Source organism: Labeo rohita, chromosome 24, assembly GCF_022985175.1.
Source record: "Labeo rohita strain BAU-BD-2019 chromosome 24, IGBB_LRoh.1.0, whole genome shotgun sequence".
Classification (NCBI taxonomy): domain Eukaryota; kingdom Metazoa; phylum Chordata; class Actinopteri; order Cypriniformes; family Cyprinidae; genus Labeo; species Labeo rohita.
This window is the reverse complement of record NC_066892.1, coordinates 22,190,117-22,208,841: the sequence shown is the minus strand read 5'-3', so window position 1 is coordinate 22,208,841 and position 18,725 is coordinate 22,190,117. Positions and strand designations below refer to the sequence as shown.

Here is an 18,725-nt window from a genome sequence, read left to right as displayed (position 1 = left end):
CGCATATTTTCTTGGCTAGCGTTCAACTAGCGTTTGTCTTTTTATTTTCTCATCTTGACCTGAAAAAAGATGACAAACAAACTACCGCATCACATAAGGTGGAAGGTCTTCAAACATCCTCAAACTCTTTTTGTCATATTTTCTTATTCTGAAATGAGTGCACACTTATCAATATTTGCGCTTTGCTGCATTTTGTTTGTTCTTTGAAATTGTAATGTATGGTTTAAGGTTATTACTCTGGCAAAGGTGTTTGATATGTAAATCTGGGAGAGGATCAAATGAGAGGAGGATAATAGAACTCAAAGAGAAAGAACAAGAGCAGCTCTGCCCATTCAGATAAACAGCTCTCTGAGCGGTACCCAGCATCCCCTGCTCCCAGTTCACTGAATACCACAAGCCTTGAGACACATATTTTTGTGTGAGCTGTGTCTTTGTCTGAGGCGCTTTTGACTTTTACACTGTGTCTACATCATGTGAGCATTACATTGTGGTGCAAAAAAAAAAAAATCAATATATACATATACATAAATATATATATATATATATATATATATATATATAAAAATAAATTCCCATGTTCCCATTAAAAATAAACAACACTGTCTACATGGAAAGTGTATGCAGAGCTACTTTATTTTGAAATACTTTTATTTGAATAAAGTTTTTTTATAAATGATATATATGTGATATGACAGCTACGAATTTAATGCGTTTTTTGTTTTGTTTAGTTAAACACCTTTGTTTAGTGTGGTTTCTATTCTGGTTTACAAATTTAATCTTTTGCTTCCACCCACATACAGGCATGTATAAGCATCCACATTTTTCATTAATTGTAAAATCATTAAAATGGAAGTTGGGAAATGATGAAATAAAATCCAATATTTCAAATATTATATATTACATCATGAGGTGCATCCTGGGATCCTTTTTAAACTTTTTATTTTATTTTTTTTATTTTCCTTTTCCTTTTATTATTTATTTTTATAAAATTTATCCACATAGACACAATTTCTAAAAAAATAAGTCTGTATATTACACGATTTTTAAGAAAAAAGAAAACAGTCAAATGTGTCCAAATATGCAAATATGGCCTGATGGGTAATGCACAGCACATGCATGTCACATTACATCTCAATGTGGTAAACTAATCAACAAGCTAATAATCAAGAAATACTTTTACATATATAATAAGACTAATGTTTCATAATGTACAATTTACTTGGTAATACGGCAGGCTCAGCCCTGTTTGTTTGGAATTTGTCTAGTCGGCACACATTGTACTTTCAGAGGTCATACAAGCGGGATGAGCACCAACTCATACGGATTTTCCATGCAAACAAATAGGACAGCAGTTATCAATAAACTCTTTGCTGTGAACTGTCAACACCTCTGCCTGAGCCGCATGCATTTCACAGCAGAAAAAAAAATCAAATGCAACATCAGAGTCTCTCCTGATTCTCTAGATGGCAGTAATATGCCTCACTCATTCACATATCACATCAAACCGTGCATGAAAACAGCGTGATATCACGTGAGAGAGGGAGGTTATGTATGATCTGTCACGCTCAGGTACATTCAGATAATTCTTCAAATTCAGTTTGGACTAATCGTGCAAAATGAAACTTCTTCAGTTTGTTTCATGTTCAAACATTTATAGCATGTCCTGGGAAAAAAAAAAAAGGATGGCCTTAATCAATGTTCTGGTGGATTTTTCTTCGTAAAAACAATTTTGGGAACAGTGATTCTTTTTGTTTTGTTGTTGTTTGTGCACATAAATACCAGACAAAAAACTATAACAGTATGTTTTAAGTAAAGCAAATTTCCTTATGTTTAATACTTTACTGTAGCGTGAAAGTCTGGGCAGTGTTGTTCAAGGCCAAAATGGAGAAATTATAGAAAATGTAACCTTATGATAAAAATGAGAAAATAAGTTATTAAAGACAATAAATAGCAAAGCTTAAAACTATTAAAACCCTCAATTTTGTAACTGTATTATTTAATACATTTATTATTAAGAAATAATGTATAATATACATAGGATACACATACATTATATTTTTGTTGATCTGCATGCAATAATCTAATGCACATCAAGTTGAATAAAACTTCTATTTTTGACATCTCAGGGTTACTTTTAAATCACCTTATGGGACAGAAAAGTTTCTTTAATTGAAGGAACACACATACACACATGCACTAATGTTTACACCCTAATGATGGTGTAACTGAGTTTGCATCCAGTGAAATGAATCAAAGAGTTTTCTCTAAAGTCAGTATGATCTCCACAGGATTGGCTGTGTGAGAACCATGAGAATTTTATAAAAAGTGATTTGCATTTCAAAACAATATTAATAAACAAAGAAACAGTCAATTGAATTGTATTTCAGACGGCTTACATGAAAGACAGTCAGTCGTCAATGTTTAGCATTACGTTTTGAAGTCCTTTATCGTGCTTTGGGTTAGTAGTTGTGCTCCAGCCCTCTCTTCTCTGATGTGTGGCCTGAGTTTCATTTGATTTCCTCTCATACTTACAGCAGCACAGCTTCTGATCTTGTTTAATACTAGTCCAGCGGCAACAAATTACCAATTTTCAGAAATGAGCAGAGGTAGGCAGCTCTAAATCCTATAAAATGAGTCGCTCTTTCTTTCTTCTCAGAGAAATATACAGCGTTGGCAATAATTCGGGCAAAATCAAAATAAAAACACACACCTCAATTTTTTCCCTCTGTGGATTTAGGCGAGCGGCTTTCATCGCAGGCACGTGCAGTGAAATTTAGGTAAGTGTTTTGTGAAATGCAATTTGACGAGGCCGTTTATAAGATTTGTTCTGTGCTGCTGTTTGTGTCGGTGTGTTTTCACTCCTGTTTTCTCATTAATATCAAATGCTGTAAGCCACAATAAAACGGAGAAAACACTCATTCGTAGGCCTGCTTGTGCACTTTGCATCACTAGAGAAAAAGCAATTATCCACAGCGCAAGATTTTATGTGTTGCCAATGTTAACGTTACCTTGATCCCTTCAATAAAAACACACATTGAGCCTGACAATAAAGCAACATTCATATTGCGGACAGCGACATTCTTATTCAGCCTCAAATAAATCATGCAAGTTGATGTGTGTTAATATATGCACTAAGACAAAGCTGCAGTATTATAAGGTCACAACTCAACAATAACAATTTTCAAGAAAAAAAAAAAAAAATCTGAAAATTAGGTGGTTTGATTTATATATAATCTTAGTATAAAAAGATGATATATTCAGAAGACTGGGGTTGTGTGTGTGTGTGTGTGTGTGTGTTATGAAGGCCTTTAATTTTTTAACCACATGCTGCCACACAATTCAGAATAGCATACAACAGTATGCTGCAGTCAGTATACGCAAATTATGTTTATGCACAAAATTCCCCAATGACCTAATACATTTTCCAAAAAACGATACTTTTCAGAGTGACAAGATGGAAAACAACTATAATATATATATATATATATATATATATATATATATATATATATATATATATATATATATATATATATATATATAATTTTTTTTTTTTTTTTTTTTTTTAAACGGTAACTTCATGCCAGTGAATCAAACACATAACGTAATCAGGTCATTTGACAACAAAGATATTCCTGCTTAAAACGTTTATCATGGCATACTGTCTGCTGTTCCACATGAGTAGTAAGCAGTGTATGCTAGTATTCCATTTTGAACATAACCATATGTACCCATAGACATGAAACTGGCCTTCAGAAATGACACTTACCGCACAGAGAAGGTGAACTGGTCCAGCTGATCTTTAGGGAGAGGTTTGTGCGCCTCACTTTTTCTCTCGATCATCTTCTTCTGCCTGCCGCTCTGTTCGGAGAGACACATGTGCATGTCGTTTGTAATCATAGCAGGAAACAGTTGCAGTGATTTATCTTGGGAATACAATGACAGCAGCACACTTCACCCTGACATCATCTCTCAAACACACACACACACACACACACAAAACAACCAGTACAGGAAATGAATGACATTCACATTACAGACAACATCTAATCAAAGTTGTCGGAAAGACAGAGATGGGATAAAATGAAAAGAAAGACAGTCACAAAAAATTAGACAAAAACATGAAATGATATGTTTAAAACAACACACCTGGCATACTCAAACTACGGAATTCAACTTTATAAAGTCGTTATGAGTCATGAGAATCTATTAAAAAAAGAAAAGAAAAGAAAAGAAACAACATGGCGACAGATACAGGAGAAATGTAGATTATATATAGTATTTCATTAAATTCAGAAAAATGCCATCAAAAATATTTCAGTACAATTAAACAGTCTATTTTATCCAATACTTATGTGTGTTGTAGATATTTTATTTGTGTATTTTATGCTTAGAACAGGGTTTCTGCAGGTTTTATTAGAGCAAATTTAAGACTTTTTAAAGACTTTTTTAAGACAAACTAAAGAACATTTAAGGGAAAAAAAAAAAAAAACAGAAGGGAAAACAATACAGCAATATGTTCGAGTTTTAAATTCACTTTCAAATTAGCAGAAATTCAGTGTCTAGCAATTGTTTGTTTTTAGTTCGTTTCAGTTTTCACGCTGTGCACATTTTACTTTCACTTTCAAATTAGCGGCAATTCGACGTCAAGCAGTTGTTTGTTTTTAGTTTGTTTGAGTTCTCCCTCTTTTCTTCACTTTCCTTCACATTTAAGTAGCTTGTAAAAGCGCAGTGCGCATTTTACTTTCACTTTTAAATTAGCGGCATTAACGTAAAGTAACAAACTTTTTTAACAAAACTAATAAAAATAACTTACACAAAGTTTAAATAGGTATACAAAACTGAAAATCAGTAAACACTATGTAACCAAATAAATAAGAAACATAGAACGTTTATTAAGAAAACGAATGTGGAAGCTTGGAAGCACACCATACACCTTGATGTAATAAAAAATAAATAAATACAGTTTAAATAAATAGAAACAGCAAACACTGTGGAACCAAATAAATATGAAACTTGCACTATCACCTTAAATAAATGGCAAAAGTCAACAGCATTTTCAAAAACCAAAATATTTTTAAAACAGGTGCTTTTGCATTTCGTTTTAAAACTCTTCTGCCATGGTCTTGTCTTTCTCACCTCTCTCTTCTTGTCAGTCAGCTCGACACTCTTCACGTGATAAATGAAATGTGATGCGACTGTCGTTCGGCACACTGCATTAAGCAGCCGCATTCAGTTTTAATTGTACTGTCTGTTCTCTAACTGATCTAAATGACTTTTATTACTATAAAAAAATCAAAACAATAAGTTCTTCTTCGGGTGACTGACAGAAGAAGCAGCACATATCGCCATCTATCGCATATTGTTTAATGAATAATGAGCAACCTAAGCCATGTAGCACAGAAATTATGCTTTCGCATCTCTGAAACACATGAGGAAAAATTCCTCACGAAAATTAATGCCATGATCATATGAATTTAAGACTTGATTTGCTGCTCTGATTTAAGACCTTTTCAGGGCCTTAATTCACGGAAAAGCGATTTAAGACTTTTTTTAAGACCCACGGAAACCCTGTTAGAGTACTGTGTTGTTAGCTTAGCAACATCCTAACAACAAAATTACTCACTTGAGTTGAGTCTCTCATGGTAAAGTGTAGTGTTCCTAATTCATGTCATTTATGAGGTTCCATTTGACTTTAAATGTACATAGCTCTCTAGGTTGTTGAACAGAGCTTTTTGGGTGCTGCGTAGACTTTGGAAGACAGTTCATATCATTTATATGTCATTTATGTAGGGCTGCCCTACAGTCACAAGAATTACTGCATGCAATGAAATCAAAGCAATATATTCAAAGAATAAATGTGAAAAATGAACTGGCAACAAACACAGAGTTCTTCTTTCCTAAAAACTGGAATAATACTGTATCTGACAACACATTCTGTCACAGAACCTCTTCAGACTGGAGTGTTGAAAACCTCTTTTTAACCACACATAAAATCTTCCTCCTATCCAACAAATATCAGCACAAAAAGTGTCATGCGTTTCTGTGAGGGGAACTAGCTATTCAGAAACTCTCTGCCTGTCAATCATTTTGCACATATGCTTTTGGAGGGTGAGTTTAAAGAGCATGTGGTTAGAATTAGAAAAATAGCAGAAGTTAGCCAAACGGCTGAAATCACTTAAAGCACAGAAGAGTCATATGCAATAAAAAGGAAATTCAGTGATATAAAATAACTGTTCTAGTCTAGTCCATTCTCTTAACAGCATGAGTCATGGACATTTTCGACCCAGTTATCCATTCAAAACACCAGTCGTGATAGACACAAATCAGAATCATAATCTGCAGAATTAGCCAGACATCCTCTCATAATAAACCACATTCAAACCTTTTAAATCAACAATAAAATCAACACCACTCAATACATTTCAACCTAAAACTGAGTCAGCAGGTTATTAAACTCTCTACTGAAAATTTCATCACCGGGGCCTGGAGCTGTAACCTCCACAGACACTGAGAGGAGAAAAAATTAGAAATGGCCAAATTGTTTCCGCCCCTGCCTCCCAAAATTCTTGCATTGCTCTGCTTGATTATTGCATTACGCAGTCTGTTGTTAGGATGGCAAAAAGATTCAAAAAGTTACATTTTTATTCTGGTCTGTCTCAAGGGTCTAACAACGCTTGTCAGTTTCAAAATGACTGAGATGGCCAATCAAATCGAAGTAGGCAGAGTTTACTTTTCACATAAACAAGCACAAATGTCAGCATGAAGCAACGGTTTGAACAATGAAAGACAGCCAAGGAAGTGCAAAGCATTTAACATTTGACAGCTGTTTTATTATAAATGACCGACAGTAATACCCAGCGATGCCAACTATGACTTGACTTTTTTTCTCAAAAATGTTCATTTTGGTATAATTTACGTGATTTTTGTAATTCCTAACTTAATGTGACTAGACAAGAACGTTTTCCTTTTTCAACATATTAGGCATAAGGAATGTGGAGTTAATGTGTGCATGTTTTAAAACATTATTTGCACATAATTCAAAATTACTTTCCAAGTTTAATTACAAAAAAAAAAGGTCCCTCCCAATATTCAAGACATGGCCAAAAGACATGGCCAAACACTGGCTGCTCTGTATATTATTAGGTGGACAATATATACACACACACACACACACACACACATATATATATATATATATATATATATATATATATACACACACACACATTACACATACTATTGAGAAAAAAAAATGTTTTCTCAAAATTTCTCCTACACTAAGCCATAAACCTGATTTTTGTCCTAGAAATGTATGCAAATTAGCACATATTTTATTAAATAATGCAGAATTTGCATATTTAAACCTAACATTTTAAAAAACTTGTAATACAAAAAATGTTTGCAATTATCAATGTAATCAATCAATCAACTGGGTAAGTAAGGTAATATCTATTAGTTTTTTTTGTTTTGTTTTGTTTTGTTTTTTTAACCCCGTTCACCTGCAGTGTTTCGCCTTAATTACATTTTACGGTGGTCTGCCAGAGGTCTAAAAGACCGAGATGGTCAATCAAATAAAAAAGGCGAACTTTACAAAAGTCGAACATGTTCAGTTTTGAGAGAGATAAGTACATAAGCATATTTTTGATGTTTAAAAGTTAAATGACAGTGATGCAAAATATTCAGCTGTGTTGCCCAATTTTTTGAAATGAAAATAGTCTTTATGATTCATATAATGTATTTCATATCTATATTTATATACTATGGTTTGCTTTCTTTCAGGGTAGTTGCTTAACTTCACAGGGCTGGACCAAATTTATGTGGAAGCCCTCTCCTGCTCCCCCAGACACACTAAGCACCAGTAACCCAGCAGTACTAAAGCACTAGAGTTTGGCAATATAATAATTCTTCATAGTCCTTCTAATATAGCTCTATTGACTCAGAAACTGGGGTAGATAGAACAAAATAATGCAAAAACAGGGGTCTAATTCTGACCCCACAGAGCTCAAGCATAACAGCATTGTATTACAGCAGTCTTGTCATAATTAGAGTCCATTAGAGCTGTAGCAGAAAGAAACACTGGGTGCTGATATTGTTTGTTAGTGTGGCATTGAGTCTGCTGAACTACGCCCTTGGGTGGGCTCAGCCATGCTGCTGCTGCACAGATACTGCCAGCATCTACATGTCAATGAGTTCTACCATATGAAAGATCACAGTCACCAATTCAGAAATAAAAAACACATTGGGTCACATACAGCAAACTACAGAGATCATTATAGCCAGAGAAGAAGAAGAAGAAGAAGAAGAAGAAGAAGAAGAAGAAGAAGAAGAAAAAAACAGGGTAGCATGCTTTTTTTCCAGTGCTACATTGTTTGAATACTACAGAGCCCGGGAAGTCACCTGTAGGAGAAAAAAATAAAAAATAAATCAATCTGACAGTTTTGCAATTCACCACCTCAGTTTATAAACTGTTCCCTCGGTTTAACAAATCGTGTCCACGGATTAATAAACCATATCCACAAATTTCCAAAACATGTGCTCAGATTTTGTAAACTGTTCCTTTGGTTTTTGAATCTGTACCCACAAATTCATAATCCATGTGTACACTTTGCAATCTGTTCCAACGGGTTTGTAAACTGTACTCACAGATTTATTTTAGAAGAACAGCAAGCTCCTAGGTAGCCTAGGTGTTAATGAATCATATTATATATTGTTTTATTGCATCTTATTATGTGAAATAAGCCTATATCAAATTTGCCTTAAGCGATTATCTATTAATTGTAGCAGGTACGAGGTGATATAACGATTTAATAAGGAAGTTGGTAAGATGTGCGTCAAAATCTTGTGTTCATTTGTAATAATCGTAGCACTTTACTATTATTATTATTATTATTATTATTATTATTTATATTTATAAATAAATATAAATAAATTAGTGCACTTACGACATTAAAGGTTTATCATGAAATAATTAATAAATGCTTATTTTTAAATAACTTTTTACAGTTTTGGAAATGTGTTTGTGTAGGCCTACTATTCATTCTTAACATGAAGCCTTATTTTGGTGACTTTATTCTACTACGCTTATACTAACCTGTACATTATTTGTTTTGTATTGCTTTTTTTTTACCTTCTCCTCTCAAAACTCTTGTTGAGTGTGGATCATGGTCTCGTAGACTATGACAAATAAAGTTTAATAAACACAATACAATGCATCCCGCACCTAAATAGGTAAATAGGTGGCCTGGTTGAATTTGCCGGTACAGAATGGGGGCGGGGCCACAAATCCGTGAGTACAGTTTACAAACCCGTGGGTACAGATTGTGAAAGCGTGCGCACAGATTATGAATTTGTGGGTACGGATTCAAAAATCAAAGGTACATTTTGCAAAATCTGAGCACACAGATTGGAAATACGTGGGTATGGTTTATTAATCTTTGGGGACAATTTGTTAAACCGAGGGAACAGCTTAAGAATTTGTGAGTGCGGTTTATAAACTGAGAGGACAAATTGCAAACCGTTGCCATGGATTGATTTTATTTTTCGCCTACAGGTGACTTCCCGGGCTCCGTAGAATACATTTTATAAACTGTGACTGAGTGAAATGTACTTGAGTATTGCATATTTGACTTCAAATAATTAAGTAGAAATTACTCATCACACTCTAACTGGCCATGGAAAATTTACTTATTTCCTTTGGTAATTTTATCTAACTTAGTTAAGTCGATTTTACTTATTTTAAAATCTAAAATTTTACCTAAAATTTATGAGTGCAAAAACTTGCAAAATAAAAAAAAAAATAAAATAAAAAAAAAAAAAAGTAAATCTTACTTTTTCAGGGTATACGTCACTGTGTTGAATGGCATGTATAGTATGGTATGTTCATGGCATTACTACTGGTAAACAATGGCTGATAATAGGAGAAATCAAAAACAGGCAAGAATATAAATATACCATAAAATGTTAATTATGTTCCAGAAACGTATTTAAGGAATATGCTCTTCAAATTAATTACATAAACTTAAGTTTTCTAATTATTATTTCTTTTTAATTATTGGTTGTTTATTTTATTATTTTGTTATACAAAATCTTAGTAATAAAAGTGACATTTTAAGATCATCCCCTCTAAACTTTTCATTAATTTGAAGAGTTCACTTGAAAGGATGATACTGTCATTATGACAAGGTTGTTTATTTATCATAGAACAGTTACTTTAAAGCGGAGAAGTACATAAGCATGTTAAAGCACAGCCTGAAGACACACAACATTAATACATTAATAATATATTAAGTAAACTAAAATCTAAAGAAAATTTTAGACATAAAAAAAAAAAACATTAACATGGTAGAACGACCCATTAGCTTTCCCTGAAAATCAAACCCATGATGTCTGCATTACAAATTATTTCAATAAACAGATCTAATTGTTGATAGTGACATAATAGGGATAATGAAGATAATTTCTAAAACAATGTGCACAGTTCCATTCCTGTGATTAATCTCCAGATGCATGTAAACCGGAGTGAGTTTGTATGTTCCTGGCACCCCATAACAACAATAACAACAAAGACAAAAAGTGGCATGAGGGAACACACAATGCATAGTTGTGCAACATAAGACAGCAGTACCAGATCAGCACAGAGAAGTCATTTTGCAATTACCACTTCAAAGTGTGGCAGGTAACGCCGCAGCTTTGATTCATTTAACTTAAGTCCTGTGGAGTGCAGGAAAAGGCATGTTGAGAGTGGTTAGAGAGAGAGAGCACCGGCCTGGCACTGCTGATTTCACAGAATCTGAGCTGTTTTGGCTTGTCGAGCACATCAAAACTAGCTTTGAAGACTGAAAAATACCTGTTAGTGTGAAATGTATTTTGACAAATCTCAGATAATAAGGGGAGCAGGGAGGCAAAAGGGAGGAGCAGCAGGGCCGTCATGCACCCTTTTTTTTTGTTTTTTGTAAAGGGGGCACCGGTGGCGGTCCTGGCTCACTTGGTGCCTTGGGCTAGATAAGACATGACTTAAGAAAAAAACATGTCACATAATCACCTAAGATAAAACTGTGTGTGTGTGTGTGTGTGTGTGTGTGTGTGTGTGTGTGTGTGTGTGTGTGTGTGTGAATCAAATTAAAATTTGTGTGTGTGACCCTGGACCACAAAACCATAAACCATAAATATGACCAAAAGTCATATTTTGAAATTGAAATAAGCTTTCCATTGATGTACGGTTTGTTATGACAAAATTGCCCGAGATACAACTATTTGAAAATCTGGAATCTGAGGGTGCAAAAAAATAAATAAGTAAATAAATAAAATAAAAATGTTGAGAAAATCACCTTTAAAGTTTCCAAGTTTTCCATAGCAATATTAATAATCAAAAATTAAGTTTTGATATATTATATTATTATAATATCTTCATGTAATATGATCTTTACTTAATAACCTAATGATTTTTGGTATTAAATAAGAATCTATAATTTTGACCCATACAATATATTGGTTATTACTACAAATGACTACTACAAATTGCTACTTATGACTGGTATTGTGGTCCAGGGTCACATATGGTCCCAACTTATATTAGGTGGCCTTAACTACTATGTACTTACATTTAAATTAATAATTTGATACTTATTGTGCACTTATTGTGTACGTACATGTTTTTACATTGTATATTTTTAAAAAGTAATTATATCTGTTATTATTTTTTGTAACTACATTTATAGTTACACTGTTGACCCATCCCTTACACCTTAACCCACCCTTAAACCTTCCCATACCACCAAACCTGTCCCTAACCTACCCACATCCCACCTCAATAGCAGCAAAAGTGTAATGTAAGTACATAGTAGTTAAGGCCACCTAATATAAAGTGGGGCCAAATATTACATGAGTTTCATGAGATTCCATGCACACAGAATTGTTTGCACACTATGCATACCATGCCAAAAATTGTATGATAGTACAGTAGAATGTGTGTAATAATTGAAAGACTTTTATCATAAATAATATTATTACCTGCTTACTCACAATGTCACAAATTATTTCTTCTTCTTTTTTTTTTTTTAAGCTTGCAACTAGGAGGGTCACGTGCCCTGAGTTTGAATGGGTATGATGCCACTGAGGAGAAGTGAGAGAGTGGGCCCATGTTCAAGGTTAGAATGTTTCCTTGATCACAAAGTTACCTTGCTATGAATATCGGCCTTGGTTTTCTCAGTGATGGGGCACTTTGTCTGGTTGCAGGGCTCAGAGGCTGACACAGCTCCAGTGGGCCTCTTACCTGCAATGACATTACAAACGTTCCTTTGTTCTTGTACGGCAGAAAATAGTTTATGAGTGATTTATGGTTTGATTAATTAAATGAGGATTGCATAATCTCCAACTTCACAGATGAAGCACAGAAACAGAAACTTTGGTATAAAGTAATAGCTATAAAATAAGGTAAATCACCTATAACGTAAGGCCAAATAAAATAAAATAAACAAATTTAAATACATAATTGTAGAATCTGTTAAAATACATTTAATAAGCGAAAACAAAAAGTATATAAAATCACATATTGCACATATAAAACAAAAGCATAACACACAACTAATGAAAACGGTAAATGCCTGTAGACTTTTGACAACAATGAAATGTACAGCTAAAGAAAAAGTGATGAAACTTTCTCTTCACATATATTCTGTTCTTTCTCTCCCTCACACACATCATCAACATCTCTGAGCCCAACCTCTCCTTTTTTTTTCATTGCTCTAATGCACACAATTAGACATGATGAAAAATCGAAAAAAAATTAAATTTAGTTGTAATACATTTTGCCATTCTTCCTTCCTTTGGAAAATTACTTTTGAAGTGTTTTCTCTCGCTCTCCGTCTGTAATTTAAATGGTAAGCTGCCAGATGTGTGTCTCATGCTTGAAGTGCAGGAGCTTTGCATTATTTAGCATATTAACATTCACAGAATTTAAAAAGAGGGTTCCTGCATTGCCTGGAGCTTCCAATTAAGTAAACCTTAGCTTGATACATGTAAAAATTTTACCATGAGAAACTTTTTTCATTGCGTTTTTCTCTTCGCCTCAGCCAGTCACATCTATATAATAAATATGGAAACTTCCCAGATGATATAATTTTTCTCTTGCTGCGGGATTAAATATATCAGTAATAATAACTTTTAAATATAGGCAACGTATCAGGAAGGCTTCAGAAGATTCAAATAGGTTTTAATAGCAGGAACGTTCAGAGCTGGTATGTCCTCAGTGCTGTTTTTAAACTGATATTACATTTAATCTGAACGCAGATGTAGGTTTTAATTACAAGTTATACTAGTAAACATCTGAGATGCCTACAGGTGAAAGCATTACATCTGCCCTATCTTAACATAAATATATGTGGTTATTTCATTATAATGAAAGCATAATCATGATCAATTGCATGGCATACCTCTGATGCGCTGTCTTTTCACTGTAGTGACAAGCTTTAAAAAATGCAGTAGAAAACGGAAACAAATTACAGACATTTTCTACTGCTGAAGCTTGAAAAAGTCAAAAAGTGTTGGAGGGGAAATTTGTCTTCTACAGAAGATATGTTCTTGGAAGAGACACAGTTAATGACCCATGAAACCATATGGAGTTATATGTAAAAAAGGTTTATTCAAAACCTTCACATTATGAGACCGGCCCCAGTGGCTCTCTGCCATTCAATATTGGTGTGTTTGGTTCATAATGGTTTTGTAATCATTTCTTCACATGGTTGCTTCCAACAGTTTGTTCCAGTTTTGTACCAGGGGACTTAATAGCCTATTTTCTTTTCAATGTTTAAACTTTCTGCGCTATATTATTATTTTGTTCAACATGTTGCTCATTATAGAGTCTGGATGGCAGCAATGCATTAATTAGCTTTAACAATGGTGTTACATCTCTAAGGTAACCAATACAAAGACTGACAAGTTCTGCAAAAGTTTAGCAACACACAACAATGCAGTTTTCAGGTGAAATATCATTTGAAATCAATTTTTTTTCTCTCTCTCTCTTTTTCTCTCTCCCAACAATAATACTTTCGACATGCATCATCAGAATTAAAAAAGATACTGACACAGTAATAAAGACATTAGCCTTACATAAACCGAAGACCCCGTCTCTGCCATGTGCAATGCATGAAATTTTTTCTAAGGTTTCGCCTGTTCCAATCTACGGCCTGCAGCGATGTGGAGCAAAAGCCTGCCCTCCACCTCTGTTCTGTGTCCAGAGACTATAATCCCTGTCAGCAGAGCATTCTGCCTGCCTTTGCGCCACGATCATGCATGTTTTAATGGGCCAGCCAACAAAACTTTGCAACTTTGCCTTTAATTATCCTTCCTCCAGCCTGATGCTCAGATGGTGTCGGGTCTGAATTAGTGTAGCGTTGACAGCTGTAGGCTACGTCCATGAACTTGGAGTGCTGCAGCCACAACCCACGTTCTCCCAGGGCGAACAAGAGAGGCTTGTTATCCTCTGCTTACTATGAACGCAGAGAGAGTAAAAACTGGGCCTGAAGGGCTGGGTGACCGACAGGGACCTGTGTGCTCACCTAGGTTTCTAATTGCCCTGGTGTCAGTTCCAGAGTTACCGAAAATCAAAGGTCAGTGAATTATTGATTACCCATGAGCATAATCCATGACTCTCATAATTACCCAATGTAATAGGAATAATCAAAACAAAGGGAAATAAAGTGGAGAACATTTTTAAATAAATTATGAACATTAACATTTTTTAATACATAAGGTTTTTAAAAATTATTGCTCTAACAAGGAGCAATTTATGGTTGACTGAATACTTTTTGAGCAAAAGTGTCTGTGTGTATAATTTGAAATTATACATAAGTTAAAATAACACACTATATCATTTATAATCTTTACGTATTTTAAATTTAAATTAATAAACTATAAAATGAAGTTATAATTATTATATTTTGTTTTATATGAGATTATACTATACTATAATCACTATAAAGACTTACAGAGGCGCTATTTTACAGTCATTCCCAGGTTCCATTGCTATGGGAATCGTGAGCTGAAACTTAGCAAATATCTGCACATTTACAATGATATCATGTTTAAAAATCTGCATTATGCAAGGCTTGTCACTTCAGAACAGTTTGTTTTTCTTCATATAAGCTAAGCAGCCTTTGGGAATGTCTGTCCGACTCCATCACACTCACCACATGAGGCTACGTTTCCTCATCAACTAAAAACCGAGTTTGATGTAAGCAAGGTTAATTCATCCATTTAAAAACAGGCAGTGGTAAATTAATTGGGGTAAGAATGCAGTGTGATTTAGTGAGTATGATCCTGTATTAGGGTTATCTGCTGTGACCGGGACTGGCCCCTCAGGGACAACGATATAAAAGAGCACGATCGTGTTCCAGAAACACTGTAAGAGCAAATCTTGGAAATTGTCATTGCGCTGAAGGGCCAAGTGTACTATGATGCATTTACTTAAGGGTCAGGATGCAATCAAATACAGCTTCCAAAAGCCCCACTGCATGCGGTTACAGATCCACTAAGGGTGATCAGAGCAGAAAGGCCTAATTTAATTAGTCATTTGAATTCAAACAGACCTAGTGTAACCGGATCGTTCACTTAATGTGAAAGGTCAGTTAACTCATAATGCCTGCAGCTACGTCATATGTTGCAATGAACATAGAAATGAGGGAAAATAATACTAGCTGTCAGTGCTCCTATTTGACATGTCTGAGAATTACAATGATACCCAAGGATGACAAGGAATGTACCTGTATCCTGTATCCTGTATCCTATTATTATTATTATTATTATTATTATTATTATAAATGTCTCAATACACTAAGAAACGTTGGGAAAGGTACTTTAAAACCATCTTAAGTCAAGTCAGTCATAAAGTCAAGCTAATAATAATAATACTAATCAATAATAATAATAATTTTAAACATATAACTATAAAAATAAATATTAGAGAATTCCATTATATAAACAATTGTGACCCTGGACCACAAAAACAGTCATAAGGATCTTTTTGAGATTTATACATAAATTGTTATAAATAAGCTTTCCACTGATATTTGATTTGTTAGGATAGGACAATACTTTGCCGAAATACAACTATTTGGAAATTTGGTATCTGAGGGTGCAAAAAAATCAAAATACTGAGAAAATCACCTTTAAAGTTGTCCAAATTAAGTTCTTAGCCATGCATTACTGATCAAAAATTAAGTTTATATATATTTACGGTAAGAAGTTTACAAAATATCTTCATGGAACATGATCTTTACTTAATATACTTAAGACCAGTATTAGGCACACACAAAACATCTCAATAAGGGTGCTAGATAAATACCATTCAAGTTAGTAATACCACTACTTTGTTTAGTCACAGCAGAAAAGACACATGATAGAACACGTTAGTCCGTGGAGCCAAAGTTGGATGTTCTCTATATGCAGTTTTTCCTCACTGAATTTGATTTTCATTTCAGAGTAATGTGAGGTTGTCAGTCCAATCCCACTCTCTTGCTTGATGGGAATCCTCCATCTGAATATCATAAGAGTGTGTAGCTGTAATGCAACCTGAACTGATCCTTATGCTAACGTCATCTCTGCTCAGCGGTTTGAAGCTGTGATGTCCGGTGAGAGACACCTTTTGATCACTTATTCAAGTCAGATTGAGTTTACCTCTGTTTGCCCGATACCTGTTTCTTTTTCATCCTATTCTTTCCTTCCTTCCTCCCTTTTTTTTTTTTTTTTGGCATGTATAGTAAGCGGAACACAACTCTCCCAGAGTGCCGTAGCATGGGGACACTTCCCATGTGGGGTGTTAGGAGCACAGTGGGAGGTCAAAGTTCGCGGCAGAGAGGAAGTGACAAGCTGTGAAATGTAAAAGACCAATTTCTTCCACATGTTGCGGCGCTCTGAGAACAGCGCCGAGCTGTCAGCTAGCATCACGCTTAAAATGGGACAGGTTGCTACCCAGCAGACCTGTCACAACTCATTTGTAATTAAAAAGCCTATGTGATGTTTAAAGCTGAGCACCCCAGAAACTTTTTTTCTGGTTCTGCTCTGTTAAATAAAGATGAGAACTGCCAAAAAAAAAAAAAAAAAAAAAAAAGATTAATAACAGAACAATGGTCTTTGCACTAGATCAATACCAAATGAGACTGCGTTTGTTTGGTCCAGTGGCGTCAAGATGTTCTGTGACACATGTGAGGACAGAACACTCGGAGACAGGAAGGTGTGCCCGGGAGACGCACACTTATTGAAGTAAAAACTGCTTTACACATGGACGTGAGTGAAAGGAAACTGCTTATTTGCCTCTTTCCTGTCCAAACTAATCTTTATGCAATGGAAGTGCTGGCTATTTAGAAGCATAAATTACACTGCTCATAAAAAACCTTTTTTTTTTTTTCTGAAGAAAAAGAAGTGGTGCTTGCCTGCAGGAAACTAACCAGAGTAATGTTAGGGTGTGGGAGGTTGCCAGAGCATTGGTGGTTGCTAAAGTGTCCTGTGTGGTTTTTAGCATTTCTCTGTATGGATGGCAGGGTTTTGTGGGTACATTGTCAAAAACTATTTGTTAAGACAACTTCTAAATGTTTGTTACCCTGCCGTTTTAAAATTTTAAGTTCAGTCAACTCAAAAAAAGTGTAGCCAACTTAAGTTGTACTAAGCAACAACTTAGATATTTGAGTTGATTCAACTTAAAATGTTAAGGCAGCTGGGTAACAAACCCAGCTTTTAAGTTTAACAAACAAAATTTTTAATTTAGTCAACCCAAATATCCAAGTTGTCTCTAAATACAACTTAACATTTCAAGTTGACTAAACTTATTTGAGTTAACTGAACTTAAAATTTTAAGGCAGCAGGGTAACACATTATTTTAAGTTGACTCGACAAATTGTGTTATTTTGTTTTTTACAGTGTAGCAGGTAAACTGGTAGAGTTGGTTTTATCAACAAGGTACATGGGGACACACAAAGTAACAAAACAAATACATTAAATTTAACAGTTATAATAAATTAAATGAAATAGCTAGTTGTTGTTTTTTTTTTTACTCTTTGATATGCAGTTTCCAAAGTGCTGGTGTTTGCCAGGACATTCCTAAATTCCTTACTATCTCAGTATTCACTGGCTTACTCTGCAGTTGTTAATTTGTTCTGGGTGGTTTTAGAGTGATCCTGTGTACTTGCTAAGGTGTTCTGGGTGGTTGCTAGTCCACTGAAGGCAGTTAAAAAAGTGCTCTCTTTCAAGTCTCTAAATTTGTATAGTTTAGATACCACATTTAGTGTAATGGGATATCTCTGTAACTCTAAATTCTTCACTCTAAAAACTGCTGGGTTAAATACAACCCAGCGCTGGGTAAAATATGGACAAACTACAAAATATTGTTGTTTTGTTTTGACCCAGAGCTTGGGTTACTACCCAGAAGGTTGGGTTAAACATTTAACCCAACCGCTGGGTCAAAACAAACCAATCGCTGGGTATGTCCATATTTTACCCAGCGCTAAAAACTGATAGCCCAGCAGTTTAGAGTGTTCTAAAGGTAACTGCATGACCCTCCTCAAGTCCCACAATTTGAGGTATCATTCATGGCTGAGGCACAAAGGGTTTAATACTTGAAGTTAGCTGTTTGAAAATTTGGAAGCTTACGACCAAAGTATTGAAACACCATCAAAAGACTGAGGCATATACACGCTGTCTAAATAATTTATAAACAAAATAAGCCAACAAAG

At 34.6% G+C, this 18,725-nt stretch overlaps 1 protein-coding gene across 2 annotated transcripts in view; it reads right to left on the bottom strand.

The window, feature by feature from the left end:
- The window catches only part of ofcc1 (orofacial cleft 1 candidate 1), a 133,389-nt gene that overhangs the window by 69,196 nt on the left and 45,468 nt on the right, over positions 1 to 18,725 (bottom strand). For both annotated transcript variants that reach the window (XM_051098813.1, XM_051098814.1), the window contains exons 14-15: positions 12,180 to 12,274; positions 3,770 to 3,861 (exon numbers count right to left, since the gene is read on the bottom strand). In XM_051098813.1, the coding sequence (XP_050954770.1) occupies positions 3,770 to 3,861; positions 12,180 to 12,274 (187 nt within the window). The remainder of the gene's footprint in view (positions 1 to 3,769; positions 3,862 to 12,179; positions 12,275 to 18,725) is intronic.